The 17,361-nt window shown below is 42.6% G+C and overlaps 1 protein-coding gene across 6 annotated transcripts in view; it reads left to right on the top strand.

The window, feature by feature from the left end:
- trim3b (tripartite motif containing 3b) overlaps positions 1-17,361 on the top strand; it is a 30,425-nt gene that overhangs the window by 3,632 nt on the left and 9,432 nt on the right. For 2 of the 6 annotated variants that reach the window (XM_069146302.1, XM_069146297.1), the window contains exons 1-3: positions 739-1,002; positions 15,160-15,335; positions 17,157-17,286. In XM_069146302.1, the coding sequence (XP_069002403.1) occupies positions 15,190-15,335; positions 17,157-17,286 (276 nt within the window). In that variant the 5' untranslated portion in view covers positions 739-1,002; positions 15,160-15,189. Of the gene's footprint in view, positions 1-738; positions 1,003-10,729; positions 10,954-15,159; positions 15,336-17,156; positions 17,287-17,361 lie in introns of those variants that run through there. The other 4 variants (XM_069146298.1, XM_069146299.1, XM_069146300.1 and 1 more) reach the window with 3 other exon arrangements.

Below are 17,361 nucleotides of genomic sequence, written 5' to 3'. Positions count from 1 at the left end.
GAGGACAGTGATCACGCCTCCGCTGTCCATACACACAGAGATCACGCAAACCCCACGAACACAATTTCAACAGATTGTCGAAACACGCCTCTAAATGTTACTTGGTCACTCCATTTTCCTCACAGCTTTCTCACAGTCCCTGAACAGTGATTTATATTCTCACATCCTTTTCTCCCTCAGTTTGCCACCTCTCACGTTATCAGCCACTGCATCACCCGTTTTAAACTGAGCTCCCCATTTGTCACTCCTTTGAGCCATCAGTTATTAGAGCTCCCAGCAGGATTCGATCATCTACGTGTCCTGTTCTTCCCATCAGCTTCTCTGCACCTGTGTGTGTGTGTGTGTGTGTGTGTGTGTGTGTGTGTGTGTGTGTGTGTGTGTGTGTGTGTGTGTGTGTGTGTGTGAAGAAGGGAGCCTCTGTTTATGACACTGAGTGATCGTCTCATAAAAAGCAGCACCAATTTTCTGTTTGATAGTTTGGGTATTTCTCTTACACATGTAATCAAAAAAAAAAAAAAAAAAAATGAGAGACAGGAGAGGTAAGGGAGAGTAAGGGAGGGCAGGAATTAGAAAAAAAAATTCTGTCTCTTTGTTGCCATCTCCCCTTCGCTCTGCTCATCTCTTACACCATTGGACAATCCAGCCCCCTCCCATTTTCACACCAACCAGTCAGCTCGTACAAACTCTCTATATCTCTTGCCTCTCTCTCTCTTTCTCTCCCCCTCAGTCGCTTTCTCTCCAGCCAGCACACGCATACATGCGTTAAAGCCAGATCCCGATGCCACACACACACACACACACACACACACACACACACACAGACACACACACACACACACACACACACACACACACACACACCCTGTTCCCCTCTGTCTCTCTCTTTGTGAGGTGTTTTTTTGACTTCGGCAATGTCAGGTTTTGTGGACGGATATCGCTCCCTCCGGAGGAGAGCGCGCTGAAACTTCCTTGTTCCTCTCTCTCATCTGTCAGGAAGCTTCTGTAAGTAAATCTTTCCCTCCTTGCTCTTTCATGCCATCCCCACTGTGTGCCAACGCTTACGCCTTCAACCTACACCGTTTCCTTCCTCCCCTTGGCAGAGAGTGCAAGCTTTTCCTCCTCTCATGTCTCTCTCTCTCCACTCCCATCACTCCCTCCTACCTCCCACTGGTGGATGCACACACTCTGTGTTATCTTTATGCAAAGAATAACGCCGCAGGCCATTTGCTGGCCTGTGATGGGTTTTGAACTGTTCAGCATAGCCTGACTATTTTTCCTGGTTGTGTATGTTAGAACCCTTCTGTGAGGCAGATCTGACTGCCGCTATAGATGAGTGGAGAGATGAGGTGCAGCTATCTGTCCTGGATAGGTGGTGTGGTGAAATCCTGACATGACTGCAGAGTTGGCGACACTCAAAATTTGAATTTGTGGTTTGGTGCAGCGTGTTTTTTTTTTGGTTTTTTTTCAAAGCGTTTTCTTTCAACCGTTTGTATAAAGGATGAAAACATATTTTATTGTAAGTGTGCATGCACCAATTTGACATAATTCCCTACAATTTGTAATAGTAAATGCTGTTGTTTGTCGCCATCGGAGTCATGTGACAAACTTGTGCTCCTTTTTTCGGATTTTTGCAGTTTCACATTGCACGCGTTACAGAGACTGAAGGATTTCTGCAACCTGTAAGACGCACAAGATTCTCTCAGAACTCTTTGAATGGTAATAATGCATTGATAATTCCCCTGGCTTCTGAAAAGTTTGCCTCTGCTGAATGTAGTTCAGGAGGTTTGCACCTCATCTTTCACCGGTGAAACACCTGGGACCCATTCTGAACTTTTGCCAAGATACAGGTGACGGTGATGACAGCAGACCCTTACTTTGACCTCTGCTATGAATAGGCCACGACGTGGAGGGATTCAGTGGGTGACCTCAGCAGAGGCACGCACTCTTGCACATGCGTGTGCAGAAAGAGCCGGGGTGATGAACAAGTACATTTCTATAAAGGTTGAAACTCTGGTCGCTGTGGGGGAAGTGGAGACTGGAATGTTCAGCTGGCATGGGAGGAATGTCACCGGAGCTGCATGGAAGAGAGAGTCAGCCGAGGAGAGATGTAAACTTTGCAGTGAAAGCTCAATTAATGCTCGGCAGTAAGTAGTCGATTTTCTGCCCCATTTGTGCTGGAGCTGTCACATCACCTCTCTGACTTGGTAGTGTTAAGGTATTGATGCTGTCATTGCCGTACAGCCGTCGCCAGGTTCATTTAATGCTGAATCGGGTATCTACTATTGTTGCTTTTATTGCTACATATTTATACTTTTCTCGTTTTATCTTTTTATTTTTGCACACCGTGGGATTGTGAGAAACAATAGTGTGACAAGTTTCTTCCTGAAATGTCAAACAGCTTGATAAAGGGAGAGAGGTGGATATATGTGATGTAAAAACACATTTTCTATAATGACACAATACAGTGTGCCTTTGTAACGAGAGATAACTGATCTGTCCTCGGCACCTGAGAACTTCCTGTTGGCCTCTAATATCACAAATAACAGGGCAACACCGTAATAGTGAATTTTGACAGCTGTGTCCGGTGTGTGATGCTCTCTTTGTCTTCCTCACAGACCTGATCAGCTCTAGGGTGATTGTGTTGCCATGGGTAACAGCAACATTACATTACATTTCATTTAGCTGACGCTTTTATCCAAAGCGACTTACAACACACCGATGGTACACCATCGGGAGCAATTCTAGGATTCAGTGTCTTGCTCGAGGACGCTTAGGTATGTGGGCAGGAGGAGCTGGGGATTGAACCATCAACCTTCCGATTAGTGTGCAACCCCACTCTACCGACTGAGCCACAGCCTCCCATATTCCTCTGCCACTCTGCGCTGTCAAACAGATGTTTGTGTCCAAGTTGTGTCAATGTCTTTTTTATGCTGTTGTGATGATGCCCATCAGTGAGGGGGTTGGGGGAGGTCTTTGTAAACAAAAACTTGGCACATAAAGTAATTAATTCTAAGTTTTACCTTTGTCAAGTCTGAAGAAGAGAAGCTCTTTGACGAGTTCCTCTGAGAGACGTAACGCCCTCAGCTGGGAATTCTGTGAGGGTCTGGTCAGGTTAATTGTTATCACCCTCTGCAGTAAAAGCAGTGGCTAATATAGCGTTAATGACTTTTTATTTCATTTTCCTTTTAATAGATTTTTCAAATCTTCCAACTCCAACTGTCCCGGCACCACAATACACTCAGCTGTCACTTGGGACATCCCTCAGTTTTTTAGTTTGTCTCCGGATGCCAGACAGTGTTTAGATGTGGATTAACGGTCCTATATAAGTGATCCGGTTATTTGGTTAATGTCATTAGTGACAATGTCTATGTGTGCTGAATTTCATATCATAGGTTTAATTGTATACTCTTTATATTTTATAGATTTTGTCATTTTGTGTTCATTTTATGCTTCACATGGAAGCACAAACATGTATTTTTTTTTATTTAAAAAAAAAAAATCTTTTACAACACTTATATATCATTAAAGTTGAAGATTAGCGCACCATTGGCTTTCTGACCGCAACAGATTCTGCAGGCACAGTTGTTGTCTGCAGCTCTCGTGTTCAATCTCGGAGTCTTGCCCCTTGTTTGTTTGCAAATGAAGTGAGCGTGTCTGACAACTTAGATCTGCTCAAATGCACATTACTTACGTACGTGTGGAACGAAGACGTGACTGCATGCTTGTGCCGTAGCTATGGGCACTCAGGTTTTCCAAAGCATATTCAAATATATTTACTCTGTATGGTCGAGGGAGAGTCATGTCGTGAGAGCTCAGGGACTGAGCTGAGAGATGCAGTCATGTCATGTTGGATATATTTAGACAGCTCCCTCAGGGGGGACTCAGTAATAGTACTGACCATATTGTGAGAGTTCTTGAAGATTTCAAATAACCAGCAAATATAACTGATGTGAAAACAGAATTTATTTTGTTATCTAATTTGTCCGTGGCCTTTATTTAGTTAATAATTTTATTGTTCCTCAAAAAAATTAATTTCTCACACAAACTGTAAATCTCAACACAGTGCACTGAATCAGGCTAAAATGCAAATACTTCAGATACTCCTGATTTTATATGCAAAGCTCGGTTTATTCTTAGGTAACCATATGTGTGACATTGCTCTTTCTTATTTAACCATCTTTGCTGATTGTCATCTGGTGTTATTTCTTACCGTGATGTAGAAATTGTAATTTGCACGCCATTAGCGTTCTGGTTATTTGGACACTGCACATTCAACACTGATCATGGAGATGCTTGTCTGCTTTTCCATCCGGTCTTGCAGTCGTGAGCCGTTCATAGCAGTGAAATTAGTTTCATTAGCTGAACCGCTACTGTTGTATTAGCTGCACTATTGATGTTTCTCTGGTCGGTGTCTTGATCCCTGAGCAGTCATGTGCTTGTTCATTACTTCTTGAAGGCCACACGCTCTTAGCTATAGTTACTGCACTATGTGTATACTAAGCTGGCCCATTCATAGTAGATGTCATCAGCATTAAATGTTGCTTTTAGTGAGAAGGAAAAAAAAAAAGAAGGAAAAAAAAAGTTCCACTTATTGTGCCAGTCTTTTCCAACACTAGATGTTAAAAAAGTAAAGGCTGCAGTGACTGTGTGGTCTCCTGGTGTTACCAGACACCTACTTCACTGTGGTATGAGTTAGTGATGGTATTTGGTCTTTTCACCGTGGGCAAAAGGGTTTCCTAGCTATGCCATAATTGATCGAAATATGCTATGTTTATCAAAGTTAACGTAGTAGTGTGTTAAAGGCTGTAGCACAGTATGAAAGCAGTATATTTAGAAATACACATGGCCTGCAGTATAAGGTTCGAAGAGCCCGAAATGATTTAGCCATTTACTGTGGATTAATGATGGTGTTGGGGCACTTTGTGTCTGAATGCTATTCTGGGGTCAAATTAAAATTGCAAAATGACTTGTAATCAGCTTAAAAAAAAAAATCATCTGTAAATAAAAAAAAATTCTGTCACCATGTAGCGAGTGGAATTAGGCAGAAGAGAAAAGCCACAGATTTGACAGAGCCCTCAAACTGAATTCTGTGGAGGTGAAAAATCCTGCTTCTCCCCCCCTTTGACATTGCTCCGTGGTACTAATGTGCAGCTTCACCTGGGTGTTTGTGTCTGTCCATGTGTTCCTGCATGCTGGATGGAGTGTGAGCCGTGTGCTAATATGTTGATACAGGCAGTTCCCGTGACACATTCTTGCACAGCTTGGCTCAGATCAGACCAGCTGATAATTTTAGCTGCGCTTATGTCAGCCAGTCCCGCTGTGTGCGGACAGTGAAGAGAAGGCACCGCTCGACGTTTGTCATCCACGACATCATCCACGCCGGAGGACCGTGGGGCTGCACATGATAGATGTGTGTGTTGTAACGTGTTAGTCAGCAGACAACCCTCTCTGGTTTTTGTTTTTTTTCATCTTCACGTTCATAGCAGCGATCTGGTGTTACAAGCAGACATCGTAAACAAGTGGTCAGTACGTGATACAATCCAATCCTGTGTTTGGATGGCATCAGAAAGGTGTTGATTCAAATCTGTTGTCATTCCTGAGGCCTTGTCTGATTTGACTGCATTGTCAAGTACAGTTTAAGCCATCTATTTCTCCCAGTTCATGCGAAGGGGTTGAAAGATGTGAAAATTATAAATCCACTGACCTATCAGCATGACAAATAAATGATGGAATTTCTAATCTCCTTCAGTGTATTAATTTTCACCCAGTTAAGAATCCAAGCCGTAGCGCACACTTATGATTCAGCAACAAGGTTCCTCATGATGTTTGCATAAAATGAGCAGCAGCATAAAAATAAACTCATCCTGAGGTAAGAAATTCTGCCCCGACCAACCAGAGAGGAAGAAAAAAAATCTAGTTCTTGGTCATGCTACAGTAAAAAAAAAAAATATTCTCGAACATCCGCCACTGCTTTTCTTGTTGGTGCGTGTGTTTCTGTGATGTGAAGGACAAGTGAGCAAAACGCCCATGGCTAAGTACTTTTGTTCTTCGGTTGCATTTGCTGTGCTTGTTTTCTGGATATTTGGCTCTTACATAAACTTCAGTTTTGACCTTTTCTTTCTAAAAGCGCCCCAGATGATGTCAAACATCTAAACTTCCCACGTACCCCGAATAAATAACACAGAGTGTTATGGAGGGTCTGATACACTTTAACCTACCTGAAACATTGTTATCTGGTTCTGTTATGTGGGAACTAACTGTTTATGTTAATATATGTTTAGCTCAGGGCCTCTATTCCCTCAGTTATTTAAAGAAACAAATTATTTCAGGATGAGCTTCTCTACCCTGTGGCACATGCTCCTCTTTCACTGAAATAATTCTCCGAGCTGAGAAAGGGAGAGAGGGCAGAAGAATGCGTGTGTCATGTAATATACCCTTTGAATGTATGTAACTTCAAAATATTTGAGCATTAAAATGTGAATTACAATCTGTTTATTTATAATGCCTATACAGGCTTATAATTGGCTGTTTCAATTCTGTTTGGAGGTTCAGTGTGAAGTCCATGCAAGACTAATGAATGTCAATGTCAAGTGAGTTTGTTTGATATTTATAATTCAGTTCCAGTGAGAGCAGAACGGAAAGAGATTAGTTTTTTTTCCCCCCCAAAATCTGGCCCAGTATCAGGAGGTTGTGACAGCATGAGAGCGTTCACACACTGGCTCTGCGTTATGTACTCAAAGAGATGTGAAGGAGACCATATCTCCCTATCTGAGCTGCTCATGTATCTGTTTCTCAAGGCTCAGTGCCGTTGAACTGCTCCTCTGATGTCTGCCTTGATGTTATTCATGTCAAGGATCTCCTGATGAAATTCTGTTTGCAAGAGAGCGAATATGATGGGAGATATAAGGGTTTTATGACAGCAGCAGTCGCAGAAACACATACTATTCGTAACATTTCAGAGGTGTTAAAGGTGTAAAATATTACTATATTGAACATTTTCACTACTTGTACTTCTTTACAAGGCTGTGTATATTAGAACGTTGTAGCGACCAATTATTTTGCCGATTTTTCATGCAAAATATGATTTTACAGACTATGATCTGATGTAAAAATTTGAACTCGCTCACAACAAATGTTGTAATATTCTAGATTAAGACCACGATCACATCAGACGCAATTTTCTTCCGCTCATATATACTGTGAATATTAATGAATATTGTTGAGTAAGTTAACTGTTTTCAGGGGAAACCTTTTTAAACATTGTTGTATGGATGTGAGGCAAATGACAATTGTGTGAAGTGGAGCACTCACCACACAATTTGCGCTCACACACCTGCCTTCCCTGAGGACAGCTGTGCTTTAAAGACAGCTGGCTAACTGCCATCGCTTTTGAAAGGGAACGTTAGTATTTTCTTTTCAACCCTCAATCAAGTGATTTGCATGTACAGTAGAACCGTGTTCACAGAGAGCTGCCAGCAACTGGCAAGTCTAAGTCTAAACTGTCCACGTAATGTGTCTTTATGATGGATTTTTTTTTGGTGTACTTCCATGTTAGACACAAGACCAATGGTGATAATTCCCTTATAAAACGTTATCCATATTTTTAATTCTTAGCTTTGCACACGATCACACATGCTGAGAAGACCACAGGAACCCAGAGGATATGGTGGCCATGGCTTATTAAGCAGACTGGGCGCATGCACAAATAAATCATAGATTCATCTTGTGCATTGAGAGTTATGAAAGAACGGGCAGGCTCATGTAAATGTTTAGCATGTGGCTCCTTCTCTGTGTTTCTGAGTCATTTCTGCGCTGGTCATCTCAGGATCTCTGTACTTTTTCACAGTGCGTGTGCTGCTCAGAGCACGTGCCTGCCATTGGTGTGAAGAGGATGAGACCTGATAGCTCTATATATAGAAATATATGTATGAGGAGGCTTTAAGACTTGACTGCGCGGGAGAGAATGGAAACTTGCTGAGCATACTAACGAGGGTTTCACAGGCCGGTCCGTACATGCCATCTATCAGCGGTGGGGGTGTTTTCTGGGATTTATATCTTTGTGAGAACAAATTTAAACCCTCAGTGAGGTGTGTGTATTTGAATGTGATTGGTGTAATATGAGCAGCCGTGGGGGGGAAACGGGAGGTGGCCTATAGTATGACTCGGACTGGAACAGCTGACTGTGTGTGTATGTGTGTGTGTGTGTGTGTGTGTGTGTGTGTGTGTGCGTGTGTGTGTGTGTGTGTGTGTGTGTGTGTGTGTGTGTGAGCGATGGTGTCAGGCCCAGAGCTGTCAAACTTTAACAACATCATGGTATTCCCCAAGATCTCAGGCTCATGCACTGTTACACAAGAGCTCTAGTTATTGTGTGTGTGTGTGTGTGTGTGTGTGTGTGTACACAGTATAGCCTACAGTATCTCTATCCCCTATAGCTTCCTTATCATCTTGCTCTCGAGTCCTTTTCTTTTCGTTCTCCTCCTCCACATCTTTCCAAATTTCCTTTTTCCTAAACGTACAGATTCTGAGGTTCCAGAGCTCTGCAGGTGGGAGGACACCACGTTGTGCAGGGAGAGCACATCAAAAAACAAGCAAAAAATAACAAGGTATCAGGTGTGCAGCCCTGATAGGAGGGACGTTATTTGCTGCAAGAAAGTACAGTAGCACCCATAGCCGTCATTACTCACTATTACAGGATGTTTCATGTCACATTATTTGACATTATGTGTAAGTTCCACAAAATACAGAATACAAAATGTAACCAGTGAAACCAAAGGCCCTCAGAAAATCACATAGAATACAAAATCTGTGATTCTTTGAAAATATGATTCCTTGTTCATTCGCTGAAGTGGGTGTGGATTGTCTTTTTTTTTTTTTTTAATTCCTACTGGGAACATCACTCTAATTAATATCATAACTTTTATTGTTCCTCCTCTTTCTGACCCTGGGGCAGAATGGTTTCTTTCGGTTGTTGACATTATGCAAGGCACATAGTTAACTGCTGTAGAAAGTTCATTCAAAGCATTACAAAAACTTTCTGATTAGATAACAATATTTAAGTAATTTAGTTGGAGTCTTTTTATTATTTTCTTTTAGAATAAAAAGACAAACTTCTTTCAATTGTCAACATTTTTCAATTTATATTCTGATTAGATAAAGTGCTGCTGTGCATACTCCTATTATATTACCTGTACTTGTTTTGGGGGACTCATTGCAGGTACTAGTGGTGGTTTGTCTTCGTCCCATTTAATAACTGCGGGAGTCATATATGTTTTGATAAAAGTGTTGTTTCAGCAGAAAGCCCAGCTGTACACCAATAGTGCTGTCGAGTGCTCACTGCAGGGATGACAACAGTCTTTTTCCAAAAGGCTGCCCAAGCTGGAGCGCTACATTCAGTATATCAGTCATGTCAGATATCCTCTCTTTAATTAGTTGCTGAGGAGCATAAAACCAAGGCACCCTGTTTATTTGTTTGTTCCATCCAGTGGTAATGTGTTTGTGGGAGTTGATTTAGTTTGGAGGGAAGCAGCATCAGATCCTGTACCTACAGTTTAACAGGTATAAATGGCCACATTAAGTTCCTGCTGCATTAAAGCTTATGAAACAGTGCCACAGTACGGGTGAGTCAACAATAAATTCCCTGCACACTGATATGTCATTCTCTGAGTGGTCTCTTCATCCTATTATCCCCTACTTCCTGTTCCACCCACTGCAGCAGTCTGGCCTGTGAATTTATGATGATGGGATTTTGGAAAGGTGTGTGTGTGTGTGTGTGTGTGTGTGTGTGTGTGTGTGTGTGTGTGTGTGTGTGTGTGTGTGTGTGTGTGTGTGTGCGTGTGTGTGTGTGTCTGTGTGTATGTATGTGTGTGTGTGGGCGGGCGGGCGGGCGGGCGTGGAGGAAGCAGAGCGGGGGAGGGCAAAACCAACAGACTCAATCTGCACAGATTAATTGCAGATTGATGTTTTTTGTCAGAGAATCATCACCTCGTTCCAGATTAGACTGCGACCAAATCATAAGGACGGGACGTTTGAGGGATTGACTGCAAAATTATACTGTGGCAAGATATTTTACTTTCATTTCATAATGATAATCCCTTTTTCAGTGTTAAAGGTCTTTCTTAATCCCTTCATACGTGTAATTTGATACCATAATGCTAGACGGAGAGGCATATGTTCTAAATTCTCATTTGAAGTTTTTTTTTTTTTCAGGGTGACATCATAATTATATAACTCCATATTTCTTTTGGCTATTCAGCATGTGTTCGCGAGGGGCCATGTGTGTGCTTGGCTGGCTAAGTGATGACGTGTGTCTTCATAGCTATAACTGGAGGTGAAATTATCCAAATTTTTAGAGGATTATTTCTGATCGGCATAAGGAGCAAGCTTCATCAAAGACCACAACCTGCCTCCGTGTCTAATAATGTGCACAATATTTCACAAATTAAACTATGTGAAGCAGAATATGGCATTTATACGCAGTTAAGTTCCTGAATCCAAAATGTGTGTCTTAACAGTTTTTGTCCGTCTCAGTCTCAGTCTCAGTCTCCACCTCTCACTCCCTCTGGCCAGCACAAATTGTTGTCCCATGATGCAATCCTTCGTCCCTGCTGGTTTAAGTTTCCAAGCCAATCAGAGCGAGGCAGTAGGAGAGTCAGCTCATGCTTGTAAACAGCACTTGACAGTAGGAGGGACTTTCAATTTACAGTCCCACCCTCTGTTGTCATCCCCGTTCAGCCTCTTTTCAGTGTGTGTATGTGTTTGTGTGTTTGTGTTTTGCACGGGAAAAGGAAAAGCTGGAGAGGAAAAAGGAAGAGGGGGGTCAGCCAGCAGGGCTGAGGGGAGAGACGAGGGTAGGCATGAATGTTTCGGTCAAGGAGTGTGCTTCTTCTTCACTGGCTGAACACAGAGCTGCCATGAAAGCTACTAGACTGACGTCCTCCACTCTGCTGACAGTAGGTAGTCTCTCTCTCTCTGTCCCCCCCTCTGTGTTTGTTCGTCCTTATCTACATGCTTGCGTGCATGTGGGACTTTACAGTATGAGCTCAGCTGTCACCAGAGTGGAGTGTCTGGGTTTGTGTGTTTGTACAGGTTGTCGGCACATATTCATTGGTTTGTGTCCAGGTGAATCACAAGGAAGGAAACTTTTTCTGTGTTAATTCCCTCCTCTATAAAAAAACTTTTAAAAAAAACTGTCTGTCTCTCCGTCCCTTCCCCCTGCACTCTCGTTGAACTGGGAGGAAGACATTTAATTTCCTCTCATGCCTGCTCACTTCCATGCGTGTGCTATAATAATAATAATAATTAAAAAAAAGAGACAGTACACGTAAACCGAGGGTCTTACTGTACAGTAAAGCAGCAGCTGAGGTTTCAGTTCTGAACGATGAGACAAAGAAAATAGTTACTTTTGTCTTCTGTAAAGCCAACAGTGAATAGCAGCATTGTGTGTCAGCTGTGTGCGTGTGAGCTTGTTGCAACACACACAAACCTGCTGGGCACATCCCCTTTAACACAAACACAAACAATTAGTTACACATGCAACTTCTGTAATCCTGAGAGTTTGGGGAATTACTCGGGCTAAGATCTACCAGCAACATCACTGCTATTATCGCTGCGTGTATAATGGCCAGGACAGTTATGACACATTTCGTTTTTTGGGGTTTTTAGTCGAAAGCTCTCTGCGAGACGTGTCCTCTCACTTCTGAAGCTTCCTGTGTCCTGCCCGGGCTCCGCTTTATCCCATCCTGCTGTCTTTAACTGCCGAGCCTAAACTCTAAATCTGCATCCCTTCACTCACTTGAAAGCCTGTCAGTTAACTGGTCATGGTTACTTTAGAGCATCAAAATGAAGCATCGTGGCCTACTTAGGAATTTAAGCAGGCATGGATGGATATAGGAGCAGTCAGGACAGGCTGCTAAATTCATAGAACTATGAACATGCACAAGAGCCTCCACTCGTGTGCATACATTGCATGACTGCCACGTTTGTTTTGCCACGATGTATCCATTTTATGTTTCCATCAACTTCACGATAAAGCTGGAGCATATCGAGGTCTCTAAAATGCTTTTCATGCATCAGCTAAACTGTAAGTTCAAAATAAATGTTAAATGAAGTGTACATTTTTGAAATTTGCATTGTCTGACAGAACAGATGGTTTTTAGCATTTGTGCTGCTGCTCTCCTCTTTATCACAATGCTTTGAAGAATAATTCTCATTTGGGATTTATAAGCTGTGCTATTGCTCTGCTGAGTAACAACTCCTACAGGTTTGGGTCGACATGCACCAAATTCAGGTATGTGGTGTAAGCCTTTTTGGTAATGTTATGCTATGGCTTTTTGTAGGAATCAGTTTTATTGTTTTTGTACAAATCCCCAAAAAGTAGCAACCCTCAGGAATGGCTTAAAAATGTTTTTTTGTTTTGTTTTTTTTAAATGTATTTTTGCAATATTTCAAACAATCATCGTAGACCAAATTAAATTATACTTGGGAGAACTGGGATTCCCCTTAGTCTGTAGAAATTACCCCACTAGCGCCACTTTTAGTCTCTGATGATTTTATGACTCATTCCCACGCTTGATAGTCGCCCGCAGTGCGAGCACACCTTTCTGGTTAGACTTTCTTTGACAGCCATTAAAAATAGGTTTTCAGACCAGCAGTACAAATGGACATCAGCCACCTCGCTCTCCACTGGTCCTCTGACCAGTGGTCCTATTTTAGTCTCACTGTCATTGCTTCCACTAATACACGTGTCTAAATTTAGACAGACGTCATTAAGAGAAAGAAAGAGAAAGATAGAGATGTGTGAGAACTGTAGAGAAGAACACAGTACATCCTGAGGTTGATCCCTCTTTAATTCCAATTCAAGCTTCTTTTCATCCGAATCCAACAGAGACAACCGGATGCTCTGGAAGGGCCAGTTTAGAAGCACGGGGTTTATAGAGAACAATGCATATTTAGATTTAGACAAAACATAGGCCACTTATCATGAATCATTTCCGTCAAACACGCTGCCTGTTCCTATCCAGAGTGTGAATGTGACATGTCGTTCTCATGGTTGACAGCTTAAGACGGGACCTTTAGCCTCCCAGTCTAGAGACTGCAGGTCATTGGATCCTCTTTGCAAAGACTGGAAAGACACAGCCTGGCTCTTACCCACCATGATTGTGTGTGCGTGTGTGTGCATGTGTGTTTGCGTGTGTGTGTGTGCGCGTGCGTGCGTGCGTGCGTGCGTGCGTGCGTGTGTGTGTGTGTGTGTGTGTGTGTGTGTGTGTGTGCGTGCGCGCGCGCACACGTGTGCGTACGCCCAGTGGGGAACAACTGACAATGGGACGTGAGCAGAGATGGGACATAGGGGATTGAGAGCTGTATTAGATCCAGCAGCGACAGATGTGCCAACAGGAGGGGAGTCTGGTGGAGGAGGATGATTGTCAGTGTGTTAGTGTGTTGTTTTGTGCAGGAATGTGTGTGTCCTTTACGTAGAGTGTGTAACGTTTATAACTACCGTACATCTTAAACCATGTTTCTCAGAGACACGTAGTGCTATTCGCTCAACCCTGCATTTGTATTAGCACGTGAGTGCATGTATGTGTCTGTGTCTGATACATGAATTAAACATGTGCTGACCTACTGAGCAAATGTGACTGAGCTAAATTGCCGCAGTCAGTTAGCAACACGAAGATAAAAATGACAAAGGTCCAATCTCAAGCTATAGGTCAAGTCAACGGAAACAGTTTTCTAACAAATACATGTCGTCATGGCTTCTTGTCACTTTTATCACACACACACACACACACACACACACACACACACACACACACACACACACACACACAAAACATTATTACACGAGGCATGTGTATTTTTGGTAATTTATTGGGTTTTTTTTCTTCAGTTAACATCCGATCTTCCCATTTCAGTCACTCATTGAGTGCACAGCAATGAGAACATGCTTCGATAGCATTTTTTCTGCTGCAATTATTCTACCACATGTGTTGGGCAGGCACTGATGAAAGTGGAAGTGGGCCATGTGGAGGCAGCTGGGGTTTGTGTTGCTAGGCAGAATAACCATACCTTGCAGCTGTATTTCTATAATGGATGAGATTATGTAAGGCGAGGGGCTCCTCTGTTCGGGTCACCTCACATAGTTTTTTTTCTACTATTTCACTGTGTGAGCCATTTGGAATGAACATGTGGAGGTGTTAACAGGAAATATATTAGTGCCAACATGAAAAATGTTCTAACATTAAACTTGCAAAGCCATAATTCTATGTTTAAAGGCCATATGATCTGTTATCAAAATATAACAGAACAGGTTGCTTTGCCACCAGCCCTACATCACACTACAAACACAACTGCAATATCAGTCCAATGTGTGTGTGAAGCATATAAAGTGATTAAACCTATTGACCAGCAGCTTTTTAATTTGATTCATATAGAATTTAGTATGTTATTCAAAGAACATAGAGGCCACATTGCTGTGGTAGGGAACAGTAAAACAAAGTGTGGTACCTGAATAGCAGTGATTTGTAAATATAGACACAAACACGAAGACAAGAGAACTACAGTGCTACTGAGCACATTCTGTTTTCAGCCAAGTATTTGTGAAGTTCACGTCTAAGTGTAACGGTCACAACAGGTTCTGTGCATCTAGTGTGTGTATTTTTTTGTATGTCTTATGTGGAAATTTGTGGCCAACAAAGCTTGGTTTAATGTATTATTGTGTTTGAGACGTTAATGCTTTAGTAAGCATACGTGAATGACTGGGTGCTATTGTGTTGTAATCAAATTCCCCTTTTTAACTTCAATGCATGCTCATTGTTTCGGTTTTTTTCCCCCCTGCTAACTGAGATGTTAATCAAAAGCCAGCCGCATGGCCATGCTGGTTGTCTACATTTGCTGTGTGTGCACACAGGACCACTGCACGCCTCTCTCGGTTCTCTTTCAGATGGTGTTTGTTCAGTATTAGGCCAGAAATAACAGCATAACAATGGGCACGTTTTTGTACTGATTAAGGAATTAAACAGCTTTGTTTGCTGTGGTTCCTGGTACCTCGTGTGGGAAGTTTGCTGAGCATTAGGAGCACTAAAACTGACACTATGTGGCGATGCAAAGTGTGTAGATGTGAGTGTTTTTATTGACACATTTCCATCTTTGTCTTGGTTGCAGGTTGACTGCTGTCATTGTCCGTGGCTTTAAATGTCCTCCGCGATGGCCAAGCGCGAGGCTGGGAGCACCAGCCCTGTGGTGCGTCAGATAGACAAGCAGTTTCTGGTCTGCAGCATCTGTCTGGATCACTACTGCAACCCCAAGGTCCTGCCTTGTCTGCACACCTTCTGTGAAAGGTAACTAACATTTGCGCTGTCTGTTTCGGTGACAACTAGCAAAAGTCTTAATTTGCCTACTTCTCTCAAGCTAAACCTGACACAAACCATTCTCTGCTAAGGTACAACACATTTTGTACTGTCGCTGTTTCCCTGCTCATACTGCTCGCCTCACCTTCTGTTACAGCAGCATTCTTGTGATATTTACATGTCCCCTAATAGAGGAACCTCATCTATTGCAAATCCCGACACACAATTAAACCGCTCACTTATCTGGGATAAGTGCATTCCTCAGCATCAGGGACCGTCAAGGATTGCAGTCTGAGAAAAGGCTCATTGTTGGGAGACACAATTACAACGGCTCAATCTACAGTTCCTTCAGGAAAGACGATACCCCCTCAGGAGATATTACTGGAGCTTTTTTTGTGCAGAGCGAAGCAGAGGAGGCTTTTGAAGAGCTTGTTGTGGGTCAGGGTAGGAGGATGGAGAATGAAGAAGTTTGTTAGGTGCAGAAGAAAACCGGGAATATAACTCAAAGTGGTTCACTTCTAAAGCTATGATCAGACAAATGTTTGAAACAGTTTTGAATAGCCACACAGTATGAGATAAATCCTTTTTCCATGCAGTGTCATTTGACCACCGCAGGGCGAGTTTAATCCCAGGTTTAACTGGATGGCATGTGATCTGGAGTCCTGCTGAGGTGAACAGAATTTGTCTGGAGCTATACACGATGCTGCCAGACAGATGTTCTAATGCTGGGATGACTTTGTGTAGTTTCAGGGGGGTTTGGGGTGCGGCGCAGTCCCCTGTTTGGCGTGTTCTCTCAGGCAGGATGTTGTATCGCTCTTGATTTTGCTCCCCATCTCCTCTCCCTGTGATTATCTGTCATTAACCGTGTAAACTTAGAGTACAACTGCTTTTTAATCTCCTAATTGCGTGCTCTGGAATACTATTATGTTATTGCTAATGATGCCCACCTTCCTGCAATTGAGGCCTGTTGCTACCTGTGGACTGTTTGTAGAAAAAAAAACAAAAAAACAGTTTGTAAAGCAAGCAAAGTTGTTATGTTTAATTTCTCCATATTTTCAACGTGTGGTTTTTACATATCAGAAGCACTGGTAAACTTGATACAAGCCTGTGTGGTGTCATAAATTAAATATGATAGTATTAGTATGCAGCCTGAGCAGCTGCCAGACATACTTGTCTACAAGAGGTTTATACAAGTATTAATCACCAAATCAGAGATCACAGAGCTCAAGAAAAACAACTGTACATCACCTGCTGGATAGCTGCCGGGCTGCCGGCCAGCCGTCTGGTGCAATCTCCATATTGCAGTTGAATTATGCTGACTGGGTTTGGTTTTGGCTTGAATGTATCGAATGTTATCGTTTGGCACCTAATGGCAACCAAATCAGCACAACATCCTCAAACGTCCAAGACCTGTGTGATAGATGTGTGACTAGTGCCAGCATGAAGCTCTAAGCCTGAATCCAAAACCTGTTTTGTGCACAAACGCGCACAAACATGCAGAAGCACAAATATGCTTCACATCTATTCTTGATAAACTATTTTACCTGTTAGTGTGTCTGTTAGGCAGATTGATTTGCCAGAGATTCACTTGCTCAAAGAGAAAGCGTGCATGTTTTCTCCTGAGCCCGTGGGCTCAGTGTATTGACTCGGATTCACACTTTTGCCCTATTTGTTGTGACAGGAGCACTATTTAGGCACTATCTCTCAATTACTGCGATGAAGTGACAACTCTCTCTTTATAAGTGCCTTCCTCTCCCTGTCTCTCTGCTGGGAAACTGAGTATTGCTCTCTTTATTTGTTGACCTCCTCCAGCTGTCTCCAGAACTACATTCCCCCAGAGTCTCTTACGCTCTCGTGTCCAGTGTGTCGGCAGACATCCATTCTGCCAGAGAAAGGAGTTAGTGCTCTACAGAACAACTTCTTCATCACTAATCTCATGGAGGTTTGAATGTCACTCCCTTTTTTCTTTCAAAAACAAATGCATTAGCCAGGGGATGTGCGTATGAAACCACTTTTG

The sequence above is a fragment of the Embiotoca jacksoni genome, unplaced genomic scaffold (genome assembly GCF_022577435.1).
Source record: "Embiotoca jacksoni isolate LCO1_2020_lvr unplaced genomic scaffold, fEmbJac1.0.p SCAF_13, whole genome shotgun sequence".
Lineage (NCBI taxonomy): Eukaryota > Metazoa > Chordata > Actinopteri > Embiotocidae > Embiotoca > Embiotoca jacksoni.
Note: the sequence above shows the minus strand (reverse complement) of the source record. Positions and strands in the feature narration are given on the sequence as shown.